At 50.5% G+C, this 18,718-nt stretch overlaps 6 protein-coding genes across 6 annotated transcripts; 2 read left to right on the forward strand and 4 right to left on the reverse strand.

The window, feature by feature from the left end:
* Window positions 1-749: 749 nt before the first annotated feature.
* On the reverse strand, window positions 750-2,977 carry MIND_00208700 (uncharacterized protein; the record flags this gene model as incomplete). The annotated part of the gene is made up of 9 exons (XM_037358983.1): window positions 750-978; window positions 1,027-1,401; window positions 1,451-1,783; window positions 1,843-1,941; window positions 2,062-2,178; window positions 2,229-2,516; window positions 2,565-2,801; window positions 2,854-2,901; window positions 2,952-2,977. The coding sequence occupies 9 exons, from the start codon at window positions 2,975-2,977 to the stop codon at window positions 750-752; spliced, it is 1,752 nt and encodes a 583-aa protein (XP_037224078.1).
* Window positions 2,978-5,534: 2,557 nt separating this feature from the next.
* MIND_00208800 (uncharacterized protein) lies at window positions 5,535-6,557 on the reverse strand (the record flags this gene model as incomplete). The annotated part of the gene is made up of 3 exons (XM_037358984.1): window positions 5,535-5,785; window positions 5,831-6,405; window positions 6,457-6,557. The coding sequence occupies 3 exons, from the start codon at window positions 6,555-6,557 to the stop codon at window positions 5,535-5,537; spliced, it is 927 nt and encodes a 308-aa protein (XP_037224079.1).
* A 917-nt stretch (window positions 6,558-7,474) lies between these two features.
* MIND_00208900 (Metallo-beta-lactamase superfamily protein) lies at window positions 7,475-8,542 on the forward strand (the record flags this gene model as incomplete). The annotated part of the gene is made up of 5 exons (XM_037358985.1): window positions 7,475-7,578; window positions 7,626-7,737; window positions 7,786-7,807; window positions 7,858-8,320; window positions 8,413-8,542. The coding sequence occupies 5 exons, from the start codon at window positions 7,475-7,477 to the stop codon at window positions 8,540-8,542; spliced, it is 831 nt and encodes a 276-aa protein (XP_037224080.1).
* A 487-nt stretch (window positions 8,543-9,029) lies between these two features.
* On the forward strand, window positions 9,030-9,664 carry MIND_00209000 (uncharacterized protein; the record flags this gene model as incomplete). The annotated part of the gene is made up of 3 exons (XM_037358986.1): window positions 9,030-9,278; window positions 9,326-9,448; window positions 9,500-9,664. The coding sequence occupies 3 exons, from the start codon at window positions 9,030-9,032 to the stop codon at window positions 9,662-9,664; spliced, it is 537 nt and encodes a 178-aa protein (XP_037224081.1).
* Window positions 9,665-10,493: 829 nt separating this feature from the next.
* On the reverse strand, window positions 10,494-13,776 carry MIND_00209100 (uncharacterized protein; the record flags this gene model as incomplete). The annotated part of the gene is made up of 4 exons (XM_037358987.1): window positions 13,015-13,776; window positions 12,255-12,957; window positions 10,974-12,205; window positions 10,494-10,919 (listed from the first exon to the last, which is right to left on the reverse strand). Exons 1-4 carry the CDS (start codon window positions 13,540-13,542, stop codon window positions 10,494-10,496), a joined length of 2,889 nt encoding a protein of 962 aa, XP_037224082.1. The 5' UTR covers window positions 13,543-13,776.
* A 2,908-nt stretch (window positions 13,777-16,684) lies between these two features.
* Window positions 16,685-17,882, reverse strand: MIND_00209200 (uncharacterized protein; the record flags this gene model as incomplete). The annotated part of the gene is made up of 4 exons (XM_037358988.1): window positions 16,685-16,812; window positions 16,865-16,953; window positions 17,008-17,654; window positions 17,709-17,882. 4 exons carry the CDS (start codon window positions 17,880-17,882, stop codon window positions 16,685-16,687), a joined length of 1,038 nt encoding a protein of 345 aa, XP_037224083.1.
* Window positions 17,883-18,718: the final 836 nt, after the last annotated feature.

Consider the following 18,718-nt stretch of genomic DNA (forward strand, 5'->3'; position numbering starts at 1 on the left):
CTTACGGTGTATTTGCACCAACCAAGCGACGTCGTCTGCGTAGATAGACATGAACTGAACATCGTTGTTTCAGCTTGAATGAGCACTCACTGAGTCTGTTCAGTGACACCATTGTTGTGGGAGAAAACGATGACAGAGTGCACGCCATCTCAACATCAAATGATGGAGCATCAGGCGCATCAATGATCTCAATCACGATCAGGTGTTTGTTCTCTGTTGTCGTTTCGCGCGGGTCCTCAAAACGGCGAACGCTCCCAACGACGCTCTGATCTGAGAGGAATCTCAGTTGACTTGTTGCCGATGACTGAAGCGGAGTCGCACGTCACAAGTGCAAGTAAAGCGCTGCTGATTTAGAACTGTCTAAACACCAAGTAGTCGGCGACGTTTTACAATCGCCGAGAATCTTCATTCCACGCCAACAAGTTCGCCGCGTTTCCAGTCCCGTCATTTCATACCTGTTCTGACTATTCCATTGCAATTGTTTCTCTGTGCCTGATCATAACAAGCCTTCTAGCTTCCTGGCTCCCGGTGCTTCCCCGAGGCCGTGGAGCACGCGATGCATTGACCACGACTTGGAATCGAAGACAAAACAGTCTACTCGTGTTGCAGACACATGCTAAGCGAAAATAATAAGAATTCGGTACGACGATATAATTCCTGATTAGTTGTACCAACGATAAGTATGCAATGTTCAAAAAAAACAGTCCAACGGTAGCATAGATGCGGCGCGGGGTGGAAAACCTCTTGAATCACTCATCGTGCACGCGAATCATGTCCCCCTCCAGCCTGTACCTTGTACCCGAACTCTCCTGGAGAGTACTCGCGACACGAACAACCTCGACCATGTCGAAGTCCTCATGCTTGTCGATCGGCATCGCAGCATTGACATAAGTGAGGAGTGCCCCCACGCTGAGGTCGTCGCTGTTTTCGTGGGTGGTGTGGAAGAGGTAGTCAACTGAGGCGAAGATGAAGTTACGACTGCTCTATCGTCAGAGTAAAATTGAGAGAAGCAGGGGAATGAAGTACCGTCCGTTGGGAGAGTCCAAATCGGCTAGGTTGGCTGGGACCGTGCGTCTGATGATAGCAGCGGCCAAGTCCCGATCGTGGGCTGGCTGTCTTGCCGACGGTGGTTCATCTTCCATATATGAGTCCCCATCAGCATCAACATCGTCACCCTCAATATCAGCTTCTCCCTCCGTCTGGTGATTACCAACAGTAGGGACATATCCACCAGGAATGTTGCGTGGGGGGTGAACAGGTGGAGGGGCACGAGTCTGTCGACCAACACCCTCTTCAGATTCAAGCTCATCTTCCGGACGAACAGAGGGGGCAGGTATGAGCCGTCGGGCTGTTTGACCTTTACTTCCAGTCATGTCTCCAGCTTTTTGAGTACGACGTTGGCTACGACAGTGGTCAATGAAAGACTATCTCCATATGCAGAAGCACGAACTATCGGGCCAGACATTTCCCTCGGTGCTGGAGCCACGGATAAGCACAAAAGCTACTATCTTGTCGCAACTGAACCCATTTGGTGCAAAGAGAACAAAAAACTCTGTTCGGCTCGACAGCACGAATGAGAAGATCCGCACGCAAAGTCGCAGCGCGTTGTTCGGCATTGCGACGACGAGATTCGTGAGGAGCAGCGTAGTTGGCAGGGGATAGGTCTAAAACAACATGTGGGGCGTCCGGAAGAGGCAAATGAACTGGGTGATGGCCTCCATTTGGTTGAGGGGAGTGCGAATGTTGGGGGTTTGGAGTTTTTGGAGCTGAGGACACACTAGGACTACGAAGTGTTGTCAGTGAAATGGAAGAGCGATTAAGTCGGCGAAACAAGACGCTCACGCGGTACTACGAAGGGAGGAGGTAGTCTTTTGGCAGTCTTCACGATGAGTATGCCAGACCTGAATGGCCGCAGACGGATTATCAGGTAGAGCAAGCCATCTGAAAACATGTGTCGTCAGCGAAGTTAAAACAGAAAACAGAAAAGGGACTCTTGCGCCACCGACAATTTCCGCTCGGGTCGCAGCGTTTTGAAACAAAGAACCGAAGAACGAAACTCACTTCTCGCAAATTCCGCACATTATACGGTCCGATTCGACGCGCCGGACATCGACGTCGCGGGTAATCTCGTCAAAGGCAGATGAGTAGGCAGGGGGAGGTCGAGGGACACTATTGGTGCTACATAGGCGATGTGAGTGACAGCATTGCCTTTGAGTGTGTGGACTGACGGTGTGGACAATGCCCCAGCTTTCTTGGCCAGACAGCTCTTTCTGTGGGCGTCCCAGGGAATCGAGCAGTAGGTTGAGTTGGGCCGTAAACGAATCCATTTGCTGCACGAAGCACACAGAACTCGGTAGGCCTCAAATTGGGCGATATGGGTGTCGGCTTTCAGGTACGCGATCCTTTCCTCTTCAGTGCGCTTCGCACGCCGACGTTTGGGAGCCTGGCTATTTGTTGACATATATGTGGTGGGATTGTAGTGACGGGGCGGCGTCGAAGCAGAGCCAGCGTGTGGGCTGTAGGCTGCATTAATTGGGTCGATGAATGGACATGAGCAAACAAACCAAGAAAGACGATGGGCCTCCCATTGCCCGACAGTGAACTCCCCTGTTTTTTCGTCTCGAAATGAGACCGCAACACCGCAGGCACCACACAGAACATGGCCAGCAGCATACTCGCTGTGAAGATCGGCGGGAAGCTCAGATCCAGGCGTAAGGACAAGAGGCTTGCGGTCGTCGTCATCAAGGTCATCTCCTGCAGAAATATCTGGGGGTGGCGGAGTACTGTGTTTCGTCGATGCCCTAGATGACGTGGAGATGAGTCAGAAGAACGAGGAACTTGAAGTGAGCCTACACGCTTGGGGCAGGTGGTGTCGCTGCTTGGGTCGGCGACGGCGCAGAACTGTAGTGATGGTAAGAAGTGGGAAGGTGGCGCCGACGAAGAGAGCCTACCTGTGAGCTAAGACTTGAGTAGACATAACCAAGAAACGGTCGTGAAGTGACAGAAAACAGAACGGGGGAGACCCAACATGGTGTGCGCCCTTTTAAGTAACTGACTTGAGAGGCTGTAAAGTCTGTTCAGCATAGACAAGAACAGAACCCCGGTGGCGAAAAGTGGGAATAGGATGGACAAATACATCTTGGGACATGTGGGCGTTAATGTGGTAATGGAAGCCCTTGCACCGGTGAGTGGCGTGGCTGACGCCCCGAGCCCATGTTTCGCCCTGCTGACAATTCATTTCTTGGAATCTTTTGCGTATCTTTACCTAAAAAAAACTCCCTTTCCGAGGAGACGCGAATAAGTAAAAGATGATGCAGAAACTATCGCGGATTGGGGTTCGGGCTTGGGATTTACCAATCTGGCATCCCATCGAATCTCCCCAGCGCAGAAGAACACATTGTTTGACAGAGCTCCCTGGAGATATTTGCATATACGTTGTCGTCGGCGGGAGAAGTGTGACAATGTGACTGCTGTCATTTGTCATTGACATCGTCGTCTCCTCAATGAACTCAAGGCCGCTTTGGGTTTCTACCTTGGAAAAACTGTCAAGAGAACCGAAAGAAATGGCATCTACGGCAGCTTTATGAGCTGTCAGCCAACGCAGATGTCTTTTTGTCTGCCTAGATGCGGGTTTGAGCTTAACGTGAACCACAAAGCGTTGTTTTCACTATCCACGTCCGTTAACCTCCTCATCGCGACGAAATGCGCCTTGAATGCCGGAATTAATCACCACACACAGTCACTTCAAGTGAGTCGCATATCGTAGACAACCTTTTATCTTTGTGTTTCCTCAGTTCCTTCACAAGCTCCCGCGCCTCCCAAGGTAAAAGAAGCAGAAGTTGGCTTACTTCAGGATGAAGCTTAGAGCTACGGTGCATCAGAACGCCCACAACGCCAGGCATCGCGGGAATCAAACGTGCCTGACCCGCAGTCAAAAATCCCACCTGGAATTTTGTTGCAAGCCAATAACTGGGCGTTAAAAATCATAGCGACGAGTACATGTGCCTTTTACTTCCTCCCAGACACGGGGGGACGGACATCGACTGGTTCCAACGTCATCACCGGGGCTGCTCGACCGATGCACTCCAAAAGAGGGTCGACAAGGAAAGCTAATTAGAGATTGGTTGTTTCATTTAGACAGATGGTTCCGCATTTATAATTTGTTCGGTTTGAAACGGACGCTCCGTTAGCATCTCCTTCGAAAAATTATCAGTCCATCCAAAGTCGATCTCATCTCGACAGCAAGCTCCGCGCTAAGAACATCGAGCTACAGTTCAAACTAACCAGAATCCATGTCGTGCAACTCGCATTCCGAAAATGAGCAAGCTGTGAATCACCAATGATAACAGGGACTTCTCTTCTGCTACGTGTCACCTATTAGATACTCTGCTGATTGGACTAAGAACACACCAAATTTGAATGCAAGTACCTTGCTCTTTCGCAAAGCCGGTCATGAATGAAATCAATGAAGCGTACAAGGAGAAACGCCAATGCCAATAGCATGCAGGTCCTTCGTTTGACTAGATCTGTAAAGCAGGTCTGTAGAGGACACTCAAGCCTGTATCCGATGATCGAGTCTGCGATGCTCCATGAAATTATTGTCGCAACAAGCCCTTAGAGGGACGGGACTAGTAAAGGTCGAGAAGAAGACTATGATATGATGATGCAGTTGGGAGGGCGGTCATACGGTTATTCGGCTGAGCCTCACCTCAGATCCAAACAAAGAAATCCACCGGGAAAGGTTGCCTGTCGATGAGACCATGTCGCGTTCCGCATTTGAATGAATAAAGAAATGTCAGATAGTTTGTACGGGTGTGTTCACGCGGAGCTTTGGCCAGCGGCGATTGGTTGGAGCCCATCTGGAGTATGAGAGTTGCTGGGTTTGTGGCGCCACGGTGCTGAGGACCTCGGATTCCGGAATTAAGTTGGGTCACTCCGGATTCGGCGAAGCTTCCAGCTACCGTCTACGGACAGAAAGCAAGTGTCGATGATACGACACGGGCGGGCGTGGCATCGGACATATGTCCGCGACTGCTTGCGCTGGTTTGGCAGCCATTCAAGCTGGTTATATCAGTGGGGTGGCGGAGGAACTGTGGCTTGGGAAACGAGAGGTTGATCGGTGACCAACGTTACACATAATATTCGATTTTAGAAGACTGGCGGGGCTAGAGACATGTTTGTTTGCCATTCTATTGGTCAACCTCGATGACTTCGCGCCATTACAGCAAACACGACGGTACAATAGACTTTGCGTGGTGCGGAAGGGAAGCATGGAATGCAGGGTGTTGCGAGGGTATACCAAGGGTCTTGCCTTTGCAGTAAATGTGGCGAAAGTAAGTCCACATGTGACAAATTGGATTGCTAGAGGTCCGGAGCAGAAGCTTTCCTAATGACCGAGGGAGGTTGGTAGCGATTGCGGCGAGATTATGATGGCATAATGGCCTACGGAGAACTCATCGATGTAGTCAGTTCGGTGGAAGGCGTGCAAGAACAGGCTACCAGAGGCACTAATACATCCTGCAGAGAGACGCCACCTAGCGATCAATTAGCAGTCGAAGAGCGCTAGCCTTGATATTTTCGGACAGAGAGAGCGACCAAGGATGAAGGACACCGTCTGACATTCGACGAGAAATAAGATGACCTTCTACTGGAGCGACGACTTTACCGCCCCCAACTCTGGCAGCGGTGGTGGTGTTGGCAGAGACAATTGGTTCAATGATCTTGAGAGTCCTTATGAATACAACGAGACCATCTGGGCTTAACTCAAAACGCGCCAGAAGAGAGCCTGATTATTATTGAGAATGACCAAGATAGACGAAGAAGCACAAACCTCGAAAGGGAAAGTTGTGCCCCCAACCAAAGAGGGCCCTAATCCTTAGTCTCTCCAGGTGTTTCTTGCCTACGACAACAAGGTACAGGTTTTCGTCGGTCATCGAAGTGGCGAACGGTTGGTCCAATGCGAATAACAGGCGCTTCGGCATGATGAGCGAGCGACCAGAAAATACGGCGCGACAGTTCTCGACAGTCTCCGCATCTACGAGACCCTCCGATAAAAGGAGCGCCAAAGCTCCTCGACCGTGTTCATGCTTGACGAGCGTTGGGAGTCCAACTTGCCAGGGGAGGCCATTTGGAAGAAGAAGGTCATTCCCAGCCGCGCCATCTGAATCGATACGAAGACGTATTGCTCCAGCTAATGGCGAGGATGGGGGAGGTACATGGTAGTACAGAAAACCTCGCGCGTTGCTGGGAAATGGGGTAAACGCTGTGTCGTACATAAGAGAGAGTGGGGGGAGGTCTCTGGAGAAATGAAGAGATAGCTTGCTGCCATTGGATAGATCTACGAAGTCTGACGACTTGAGGGAATCGACTTTGAGGGAGGACAAGCTGTGCTTGAAAATAGAAAATCTACAGTAACCAGATTAGTCTTTGACTCGGAAGGGGCAGATACAAATATACCTGCTATCCCGCTTGTAGGCGCGGCAACTGAGATTGAATAGTGGGTTGACTCGGAGTACTCGTTCCGGTGCTTGTTTGGCCGCAAGGCCAAGGCGCACCATGATGGCTTGCTGACATCAGCATGCCGACGCCGTGTGATGCGCTGGTCCTAACTTAGTAACTCAAACTTGATCGTCAACCTCATTCATGCGACTCGATATAAGTAATCCGACCCATGCCATGGACGTTGCCGCGTCTGACACGGATGTCATACACGAAGTTTTTCTTCTTTGAACGAGTACAAGTCGGTGTTCACCAACGCCGTGCCATGGCCGCGCAATTACAGTAGGAAGCCCAAAAGCCCATGAAGATAGGCATCGCGTTACTTTCGACTCTCTCGGAAAAAAGTCTTTGATTGATAGCACGGGGACACGGGGACTGGCCGTGTTATATTCAGGTACTTCCACGCTCATAAATATCCCGCGACTTGGTGCTGAACTTATTCAGCGATACCATGTTCTCTTCATATATTCTCCTAGTCACATCTCTCCTTGTGTCTCAAGCCCTTGCTGGCTTCAAGGATTTTGGCATCTCCGACTCTTCCTCCATAATAGACGTGAAGGCTTTCAATGTTGCCAACTTCACGCTCAACAACCTCACTCATGTCTTTGTCAACCCGGTCCTGCCAGGCCACGAAACGATAACATTGCCAATCCATGCGTTCTTGCTTGAGCACAAGCAGAGTAAAAAACGCTTCATGTTCGATCTGGGCATGAGGAACGATCCGGAGAATCTCACGCCGCCTTTTGCCGCCTTCTTCACGGGCAAGGCTATTACCGTCGACAAGTTCAAAGATATTACGGAGCTACTTGGGGCCCAGAATATCGACCTCAACACCATCGACACCATTTTTTGGAGGTGCGTTGTTCTCTCATTGCCTGGATCACTTACTCAATCGTTGCCCCAGCCATGGCCACTTCGATCATATCGGCATGTCCCCAATGTAAACGCGATGCAAAACTAACTTTTGCCAGGCGATATGTCTAAATGGCCTAAGGGGCGGAACCTCGTTGTTTCTTCGCAAACAGACCTTTCTATCTTCCCCGAGAACCAAAAATCCGACCTTCAAAAGAGCGATCTCGAGTGTGTTGTGCTCTGAACACTTTTTAGCTCAACCTAACCCACTGTAGTGGCCACAAAGTCATCAAGGCTGATTTTAGTAGCTCTAAGACAACAATTGCTGGTTTGCCGGCTATCGACTTTCTTGGGGATGGGTCACTTTTCCTCCTTGATTCTCCTGGTGTGAGTCATCTCTCCCTGTGTCGATTCTTGGCTCAGTAGTTGTTGCAGCATCTACAAGGCCATATGACAGGTCAGTGCTCATTATTTACCACCGTTGACCAGAGTTTGAACTACCGAAAGCCATTGTCCGGACTACACCGACCTCCTTCATCGTTCTTGGTGCAGACTCTTTTCACCATGTTGGCGCTATACGTCCCAATGGGGAGTTTCAAGCCAACATCCCCTGTCCCAGAGATTTGCTTGAATTTGCTAAGAACGGCATTTCCACCGACTTCTTCTGGTCTACCAACACGCAGCCCGGCCGATTTGACCTACCCTCGCGCACCCAGCCGTTTTTCTCCCTCTCCGATACGGCCGACTCTTTCTTCGTGGACCCGAGAAAAGGTCAGCTGACCGCCGACAGGCTCGCTGTCCTTGATGGCGACAAGGACTTCTTAACTCTCATCACGCATGATCTCAGCATCGCATCTGGAGCACTTCCGCTGGCCACGTCTCTCGAAAACTGGCAGAAGGACGGTCTAAAGGAAAAGCTTGCATGGCTTTTTGTGGACCAAAAGAACCCGGCGTTCCTGTTCAGTCCTGCGTCAGTAGCAAATCCCCCTTCCTCGCATTCTGGGTGCTCTCACAGCCAATAACCAATGATTGCTGACTTTGCTTTGCTTTCCCTTCGTTCAGAGAATCACAGTCAAGCCTTGATCGAGAATATGCGGATTGTGTGCAAACATGTGCGGCTAATCGGCGTAGCGTAGGCCCAAAAGAGAAAACGGAACGGAGTATTGGCATGGACTGGGATACACTATTCTAATGACACTAGTAGATTATTTACTATTTCTTAATGCCACATGATCCGATGAAATATTGGCATGTCGGCCATTGTTGGGCCATTGCCTCGGCTGATGCATATATTGATTAGATTGATGGGTAAGCTCATTATCATCGTAAACAAGAGCTCAAGCCAAGATGGCCAAATCGCTATCGTCTATGCATGAACGGTTTGGCCCCGCATTTCAGCTCCGTCACAAGTACAAGCAGAGTGCGCTCAGACCAGTGATCAAACCTCTTGACTCCGCAATCCCATTCATGTCGTGGTCCTACAAGCCAGCAGTCTGCATATCCAATGCTCAAGCGTCCATGCCAAACATTATACCGCATTATTTTTAGGCTCTGGCTTGGAGGTTTTGACCACTGACAAGACCGCCATGAACCATACCGTGCCCCAAGCGTCGAATCGAGAAAAAGTATAAAACGGACACCGGAAGTTGGAAGGAAAACAACAAATCAGCTCTACTCCAATGGCCGCAAACAACGACCGCACGCGAATTCCCGTTCCCATCATCCCATACCAGACAAACCGCCGGGCAATGCTGGAGGCGGCCACCCTTCCCCCAATCACCTTTGACTACGCCGACGGACGCATGGGTGCCCCTGGACTCGGTGTCTGGATTCGGGATCTGCGTGGCCAGGGCGACAACACCCCCATCTCCGGCATGCACGATTCTGTCTTTCCCCCCAATGTCGACCAAATCAACTTCCGGATAATCGTGCGTACATCTTTCTTGCATGCGACTCTCTTTGATGGTATAATCAGTGGCCGGGGTACGAAGCTGTTGATAATTCGGGCTACATCCAGTTAACCAAAGCCAACGGTACTCGTCTCACTCGTGTCGAACTCGGGAGACGTGTCGCCGACCGCATCGTTCTGTGGTACTTCGTGAGTTTTCTGCACTTGGCTTTTGTGATTGGGTTCTCAGTCGCCATGTAGGACGTGAAAAACAAACCTACGAGAAGTCACTTCCCGTTGGGCGACTCGCAGCGCAGAGTCACCTACCAGGACATGTACCTCGTCAGACTCGTGAATACCGTCGGGAATGTCTGGCAAGCCGACATTGTTGTGGATAGAACCCCACCACCGTCCAACCTACCGTAGTAAATTCCAAGACCTCTGTATATGTACAATTGCTTGCTTCCTGGCTGGAGTCAATTCAAGTGCACGCTAGAGTAACCAACTCACAAATGTCCAGCTTGATCAGGCCGCGCTGGTCGTAGCAGAAATGTTGTGCCGGACTTGGTTGTGCAATCACTCAATGAGTCCTACAAAATCCCAAAAGCAAGATGAGTCATATCATATCTGCATACAAAAAGATTGCGGAACGAGTCAAGTCGAGACACTATTGTCCTCGACAGGCTCTTATGTACAGTACGGGGGGAGGAATCTATGCACAGTACAAGAGGGAGGCCAGCGTCCCGACGTGCCCAAGTCAGACAAGTAACCAAGCCTGACTGGACAAATGGAGGGCGCCGAGGTATCGCGAAGAGAAGGGTGTGACCCAGACCCGGTATCGCAAATTTGTGGGATATATGTATCGCAGAGGTGAGTCGTGGGTGGGTCGTGGGCAGGGGTCGTAGAGATTGTGGTCGTGAGGTAGCGCGCGAAGGTCAGTAGTAGAAGTGGATAAGGATATAGCTAAGTTGGTGGTTCGTAAAAGCGCGAAGGGTCCAAGGTATCATCAATGTCGTCAGGTATCATATCAAGAAAGCAGGGCTGGCCAGTCAAAACGGTATGCTGGAGATGGTAGTACAGAATGTAGCCAGTTCGGCGGGTTCCGAATATAGGATTATTGTGCTGGTGGGTGAATGGTTGCAAAAGAACCACGGTGAAGGGTTGACCAAGGAAACAGTGGCGTTAGAGCGCTCGAAAGCGCCAACACCAAGCGTACAAGTCATCCCCAACAAGCCGAGACTAGTTGTTTTGAGGACTACGTCGCCCGCCAATCTTCACCCAGACCACCAGCCCAAGGGGCAGCTGCCATCAATGTCGGGCTAGCAGGACTCCTCGCTCTCGGCAAGCTACTCCCGCTCATCTCGTTCCCATGGCCATTCCCAGACCCACTGGATCCGGAGTTTTCTGGTAAATGTCGTACACCAAACGCACTGTTTGCGGGACTCATTGGTCCAGGAACAGAGATGGGTCGTCCTAAAGCAGCACGTGATCGGGCAGAGTTAGAGGAGGGATATTGAGAATGCGGAGTTGGGTTTGAGTTCGAAGATGAAGATGTATTGTTTTGGTTGCGAGAGTGGATAGAACGGGAGGAGAGGGAGCTGGAGTTGATTGAATTGTCGAGGCGAGAATGAAGAGAGCCATGCTCAGAGGAAGGTCCGCCGGAGCCAGAGACATACTGTGCCTTGAAAAACGAGAAGTCAGCCTTTGAATATCGATAGAGGAAAAAAGGACATACCGCAGTATTCGATGGGCCACCAAATGTCCCTCTTTTACCGGGTCCACCAACGCCAACACCCCACTCGTTGTTAAGCAACGAAGGAGTGCTGCCAGTTCCACCTAGCAAACGCCAACCACCATCTGCGCCGGGCGGAGCATCATCCAAATCAAGACTTAGATGCGGAGCTCTCTGAGGAAGATCCATTGGTGAGCGCAAATTGGAGGATCCAATAATACGAATTCCAGGAGTGCCGGATGAGCCATACGAAACTGATGGTGGAGGTGAACGAGGCGGCGGTGGAGCATTGAAAACGGGAAGCGGGGGAGGCGCAAAAGGACCAGGTGCTTGAAGGACACCACGATTACCGCTTCCGAAGGTTCCAAGCTTGTCGATAGATGCAGCCCTGGCAAAGCCCATCTCCAGACCCGCTTTGTCCCAACTGCCAACACTGCCAGGTTTCTGACTGTCAACATTGAATCCTAGACCAGGAGGTCCAAAAGCGTATGCGGCTTCGGGTTTGGTCGTTGTCGTAGCAAGGGTGCTCGCGGATGGTGAGCTGCCACTTGTCAAGGTCAGCAATGTAGGGTGCGCCGGCCCCTCGGATGAGCCGTGGTGCGAAAGTGTTGGCTGAGTTTGCTGAGACAACGAGGCCTCTGATGCCGAGTGTGTCAGACTTGTCCTCGAGGCAGAATGGTGTAAAGAGGCGGCGGATGAGAACGGCGCGAATGCAACTGGGGCAGGAGCATCAAGCGGGTCAGCTCGAAGGGTGGTATCGGGATCAATTTCGGGCATCGGATCATGTTGAGTGGGTGGTCCGGTACCAACACGAGAATTGGAGCCACGAGTGCTCAGTGTCTCTCTTGCATCGGTATACACAGTTCCGCCACTCTTTCCACTGCCGTTTGTCCCATTTGTCCCATCTGAGCTGACGCCGCTGAGGGGCCTTGCGGCACCGCTGACTGGTCGTGATCCCGGTGTTGCTGGTCGTGATGAGGACAAAAATCCAGGAAATGGTTTCGTGCCAAATTCGCGCATCTCCGCGCTAGGTCGTTTGCTGCGTTGTTGGGACCTCGGGCCAGCTGGTGAGGAAGGTGCACTAGGAGATGATGCATCAAACAACAATCCAGTACCAGCTTCAACATCATCTTCGATTTCCCTAGAACCACGGGAGTCCCGTAACCAAGAGAAGCGAGGAATCCAGGACCGGCGGAAGGGAGTGGCAGTAGCAGTTTGAGCTTGCGGAAGTTCGGCTGGAATATTGAATTAGTTGTGGTGGAAAGAAAACTGTAAAAGACCAACGAGGAGTATCAGGACCGGACACCGCCACTCGTCTCGCATAGACTACTTCGCCCTCCTCATCACCACTGATATGAGAGCCTTGCATGGAGTTCCTGGGGAGTTCGCCAGATGGCCGTGGCAGAACTTCCCGTTCGCCCTCTTCTTCAACCAGCATTGCGAGCTGGGATGGGGAAAGAATACGGCGTCCAGGCATGATATTGGCATAGGTAGTTGTCGGTGGAGCGGCGCCTGGAGGAAGAGCATGATTGTTGCCACCCGAGTAGCTTGTAGGCAAGTCAAATGGATTCCCTTCGTGGTTGTCGGGAAGCGACAGTGACGGATGAGCCAACAGTACTCCATAGCCGCTGACATTTGTCCCGCTGCTTCCTGTAGTCGCACCTGTCTCGCGGGACGACCCAGAGCCACTATTGTTTCCTGATGCTGAACCGGGATGTGGATTGGGTAGACCAGCACTCGTGAGGAAAGGATCGACCTCCGTGCGACCTGTGCCTGGCTCTGTTGGACGAGTTGGGGGAGAGCCGGGTGTTTGGACCATTAGCCAGTCTGCATCGAACTCGTCTGTCGAACCAATGCCATTGCCAGGGGTGACCATCGTAAACCTTGTCCGCGCTCGACGTTGACGCCGGGGGAGAAGAGCGGTGAAACGACTACCAGAAGTCTTTCGTTGACCACGAGAAGCGGGCACATTCTGCAGTGTTTGTGGCTGGAGCAGACAATATTCAGTAAGTAAAGGAGCTGGGATCTCAAGATGGTGACATACATCGTTTGGGTCGCCTCTTCTCCGCCTACACCAGCGCAAACAACATGAAAAGAAGAGCAAAAAGAGTACGAAAGCGCCGAGGATGGAGCCAATGATGACTCCGATGAGCTGACCGTGGGATAGGCCTGTGGAACTTGAGGCTACTGCTATGCTTGAGCTCGAGCTGGAAGGCATGGCAGACGAGGAGGATGGGGATGTTGTCGTGGGCGATGTTGATGATACTGAGCTCGATGAAATTGCTGAGCTCAACACCGAGCTTTGCGAAGGGGAGGAGGAACTGGGTGGCGCGGTGGATAGTGGGGTAGAAGAAGAGAGAGCGGAGGACGATGTGAGAGGAATAGAAGACGAGGCTGGGGTGGAAGTCGAGACAGGACTTGTCAATCCTCCATATACCCAGTCTGAGTCAAGTGGGATACTTGGGCCGTAGTAAGTGAGAGGCAGAAAAACTACGCTCGTCTCTGTCGTCTGCGGCAGCGTGATCGTCGTGTAGGACAACCATGGCGGCAGTTCCTGGGTTGGTGCAGCCATCGTCCGGCTTTTTGTGACGGAGTCAAGGAAAGTAGTTGATAGTCGTAAAAATCGGTAGTGTCGTGTGTGGCACTGGGAGAGATGAGTCGGAGGAAAGGGAAGGGAACAGGGAAAGGGAGGGCGGATAAAGGAAGAGTGTTGGGAAACACTCACGTGCTCTTCGCGACCTGCCGTACACACCGGCGCTAAGCGGCGTTTGGCACTCTCTCCCAATCGCAACACAGCTGGATGAGCTCCACGACGGAGTCAACGACAGAGATACTTACCCCTCAGCTCAGGCTCACTCAGACTGTATCCGTTCTGGCGATCGGTCATGCTCTGATATCAAGAAGCACATCAGCCAACCAACAGCCAGAAAGATTAGGCAAAATTATTCGCGGCTGGCTACACCCATTCCACAATATCCAGTCAAGAAATCGGTTGCTGTACTAGGGGCCTCCGGCACATGTGCCTTAGGCTGGGACCTTGCTTTCATACAGCCTTCTTATATATATATCTGGATAGAATCTGGGAAAAGAACGAAAACCAGCAGAATTCAACACAATAATGTCACTGAAAACAACAGTATTGACAGGTTTTGACAACAACACTTGGCCTTAAGTTCACAAACTGAATGAGGTGTAGAAATTAGTCTCAAGTATCAAGATCAAGCTACATAACCTTAACCATGACAATAAGCAGTCTGCTTTTTCATACCTCAGCTGAAATGATGGAAGTCACGAGATTTCCGCATTAGGGAGGAGGGTTTATGTTTGATAGCAGATGGCCAGATTCCCTGAACCTGACATCCTACTGTGGTAAATCTATACTATCCTATCCCTGATTGAACAACTGCCAGTGTTTGGTTTCACTGTAGTGATTGATGGTAAACATGACCACAACTAGTGAACTTTGACCCCATTCACTGGCATGAATCATCCCCTTTGTACAAAAGCTATACCTAGCCAAGTTAACAGGGAGGTATAGACAACCATTGTATATATGAATTGTATACTGTGAGCTATGAATCAGAGTGCAAGACAAGACTCATGGTTATTGTCTGGAAAGAGTACTGCTTTGGAGCTCCCATTGAACCCCTTATAAGAAGTAGGCTTCAAGTAGCAATTCTCAAGTTGATGGAATGGGCACCAGGCAGTGGCAGGCACCTAAAGCTGTGGTGACTGCAACAGAGCACATAGACACTGAGGCATTGAATAAGTACACTCAAAGGGTAACTTGAAGCTATAATTCAAGTTACTACTGACCCATTGCATTCAATTCTGCCTAGTGATCATCACGGGTGGCATGACCCGTGACGGGCTGTGAGGACGGGCCTGCGTGGGTACGGGTGTGGGCCTGGCCAACCCGATAGCCAGCCGGGGTAGCCAGCTCCAGCCAAGTTTTGACACCTTGAAAATGTGACTGACTTGGCTTGGATGGTCGCAACGGCTGTTGCTGGGGTTCCCAAACCCGCAACAGCATTCCCCGACATCGTCTTGATCATTTAGACTGCCTTGGCGTGGCTTGTGTGGTCTGCAGGCCGTGGAAACGTGGGCCATCCGCAGCCCATTGGCCAAAACGCGGGTACCCGCACCTGCCAAAGCAGATCCGGGCCATCGGCGGGAACGGGTACAGCCTGTACGGGCCACCCCAGATTTACCCGCGGGTGGCCCGTGACAAATGCTAATTCTGCCAGTCATAGCCACATCACATTTTTTGGCCAAAATATTTTAGCAAGAGCTATTTTTTTTGGTTCCACAGCAGCCTAATCGGGAGGATTTTCAAATTTTATGCACCTGCAGCATGCTAAATTTCCTAATTGGGCAGTAGGTCACACAAAATTTGGCCAAATGGTCATGGGTCATTGAGTGTCACAGGCCTGCTGAATTGATTGAAATGGGTCAGCATTATTATTAACTATTGAAAAGGTCAGTCCTTGCAATTTTGTATAACCATAACTTAGCTTCACTGAAATTGAAGCAACCTCTCAAAACCCCTGGCAAGAGATATGCATAGCTGAAACCCCGACGTCAGGTCAGAAAAGTGAGTTAACTACTGCTGGACCACCCCCTCCCTGTGTGACGTCACACCACGTGATTGCACGTGATGTCCCAAAAAGGCAATTCCATGATGGGTACGAGAAACTGGTGAAAATGTCATGCAGTACTACTAATTTTCTCTATATATAGTGTCCCTTCTTGTGCTCTCCACCCACATCCACCCTGCGGACATCATTATAAAACCAATTTTGGCTGCAGGCATAGCTGGCAGGTGTGACTTGGGTGTGCCGTGGCTGTGTCATTACTACCCAAATAGGAAATTCCTATCAAAATGCTTATACATGCCTCAGAAGAACATCAAAATCTGCTTTCAATGACAATTATATGCATGCTGAGACCATTAATAGCATTCCTATGTACCCTACAAAAGAAAAGTGAATTAAGGCTACCAGACCACCCCCTCCCCCCTGACGTCTCGGCTTGTGCCAGCGCGTACCCCTTGACCCCTGGTGAGTACGTACACTGGAGCATAAATATTCACAGAGACAACATGATAAAAAAATGACTTACCAATGACAAAAAGCAAAGACTCACAACTGAGCATGCCAGGCATTGCCACTGGCCAGCAAGATAAAAATGGAGTGAAACCCTCTTTCTTAGAGTCTCTCCCTTTGTGTAAATATAATTTAGCACAGATAAGACTAAGATAACCAGGAGCAGGATCTACGGAAGTGATGTTTTTGTAATAAGCACTCAAATGTTTAGCATAGAATCGACAAAACTGTAGGACGGCTGCCTGGCTCGGTGATTATCAATTGTAGGTTGCAATTGACTGAAATATGCCGATCAATCATCGGGCTGTTACAGTTGTTTACCTATGTTTACTTTTCATGTTTACATGTGTTTACTGATTGAATTTCTCATATGGAGGACCTTGCCAGAAAGCAAGGTGATTGTAAACCTTAGGACAAAGGTGTAACCTCATTCGATTCCTCCTTCTTTCTTCTACTTGTTTCTTGTAGCCTGCATGTAACTTGCTTAAGGGCTACTCAGTATGTGCATAGGAGACCATCTTTTCCAATGTCACCCTCGTGTCAGAACAACAGGCAGCGGGGGTGTTGGAGCTTCTGAAATTACCATAAACAAGAGACGGAGAGGAATTATTACGTGGAAATACACAGAATACGTTTTAACACATGGAGGCACCTTGTTAATGCACTCTGCTTGGGTACATCTTCACCAACAAGTACACTGCGCTTGCTAGCACTAGGCACGGCGTTTTCCGAAAATTCTAAGAGAACAAATCAACTCTCAAGGAAGCAGCTTTCATATTAAAAACCCACCTTCCTTCACCCCTGCATAACGGGCAGCGGTCACAGCATCTTGCGCCTGAGCTCTCGCCAGTCTTCGCTCAAACGATTCTCTGGTGATTCTGCGAAGAAACCCAGTCAGCGGCAAATTAAGTTCGTATGTACGGAGAACGGACCTGGCGATAGCATCCCTTTCATGGAAAAAGTCTCCGGGGTTGTTGAAAGACGATACTTGGAGCAGGTTGTGGGTGAACTTGACTGTGAGCATGTCCTCCGAGGTCGATCGCTGAGGCGCGAAGAGTGCATGCCGGATAAAGTCGAGTTCGGCCGAATCGTCATGCTGCTCGACTTCTCCGCCTTCGACGGAGCTACAATCAGGCAGCGGAACCGCATCAGCACCAGGAGCATCGAACTGGTCAGAATTTGCGTTGTAGACAATTGACTGGTCGTCCTCGTCAGGAGAGGGTGTGACCCTTGCGGCTTGCGCTGCTTCAGCTCTTGCTTTGCGATCCTGGTCTCCACACCGTCGATGTCGAAGCCGTTCGCGAATGCCCAATTCGCAGACAATCGGATCTACCCGCATCACCGTCTTTGTGCGGACTGTTGTGCTAAAGAACGGCGAGAGGAATCCGCCCGCCCATGGTAGTTCGCCCACAGTCTGCAGCGGCTCGCGAGTTGGGTGATGTGTGTCCAGAGTAGGTGCAATGGGAAGCGACATTGAAGAGGTAATAAACAAATCGGGGACGTCGTTCGGGAGGCCAGGTAAAACGAACTCGACATCCTCCGCACGGTATTCAATATCAGGGTGTCGTAAATCGTCAGTCTGCAATAAGGGCTGAGTTCAATTCAAAGAAGTTCTGTGGTAAACAACACTCACACCGGGAACAAAGACAATATAGTCTTTGAATGTGAGGCTCGAGGCCGCGTCAAGCGCGACTTGATCCTCCAAATGCCCAAGTGAATCAATGGGGTCAATTGTGAGGACAGCGAAAACACCGTCTTGGGGCACAAATTGGATTGCGGAGGGCGGCATTGAGAATTCAGGCGACATGATGATGGTTAAGCAGACGAAAGTCCGCCAAGAGGGAGATTGTTTTTTATGTCCGAGAAACAAAGAGTGCTTTGTCTTGATCGAAAATTTCTCGTCCACCAATTATATCTGATCGGCGCTGCTTGGACCCACAACGCTGATAAAACCGATGCTTCTGTTGTGTACCCGCACTCTTCGCTTGCTCCATGCCTACTTCAAGTTTCCAATGTCGTCGTCCTCGGTGTCCTCATCCTGTCCAACCTCTGGCAGTCCGTTCCAGGGGAGCGAACGATCCACTTCAGCGCGGGGATGTATGCTTGATAGCACATACACCAATTCCGCTCGCATTTTATGAAGCACGTCACGAGAACTCGGTGATGGCCGACATGGATACGATGTCTGCAATCTCGCGAATGCGTACGCGCGGTGCAAAACTGGGTGCAGAGTATCGGCCCGCTCTGCTTCTGAACGACGATCCAGTCAACCCACGAGTACTGCCGCTGACGACACTGAAAGGTGCTCGATACGACGATCTCGATCTCGAAACTCGAACGCTGGTCATTGAGATCGCACAGGAAGGAAAGTCGACCGCATTAAGGAATGGAAGGCCACACGTTCATGTCGGGGCAAAAGAGTGGGACGGAAAGGCAGGGCCACAGTATATGTTGCTGAGAAATCAGATTCCGGTGGAAGTACCGACAGGCGGAGTTGGATTGTTCACCAGTCGTGCAATGCCAGAGGGCGCATATGTTGAAGAGGAGGATATAGCGTGGTTGGAAGAACTTGTGTTGGAGAGAGAGCAAATACATCGTCGACAATTGTTGGAGAAGCATCAACGGCAACCTAATATGGTGAGC

Source organism: Mycena indigotica (genome assembly GCF_014461135.1).
Source record: "Mycena indigotica strain 171206Taipei chromosome Unknown Mind.scaff0002, whole genome shotgun sequence".
Taxonomy (NCBI): Eukaryota; Fungi; Basidiomycota; class Agaricomycetes; order Agaricales; family Mycenaceae; genus Mycena; species Mycena indigotica.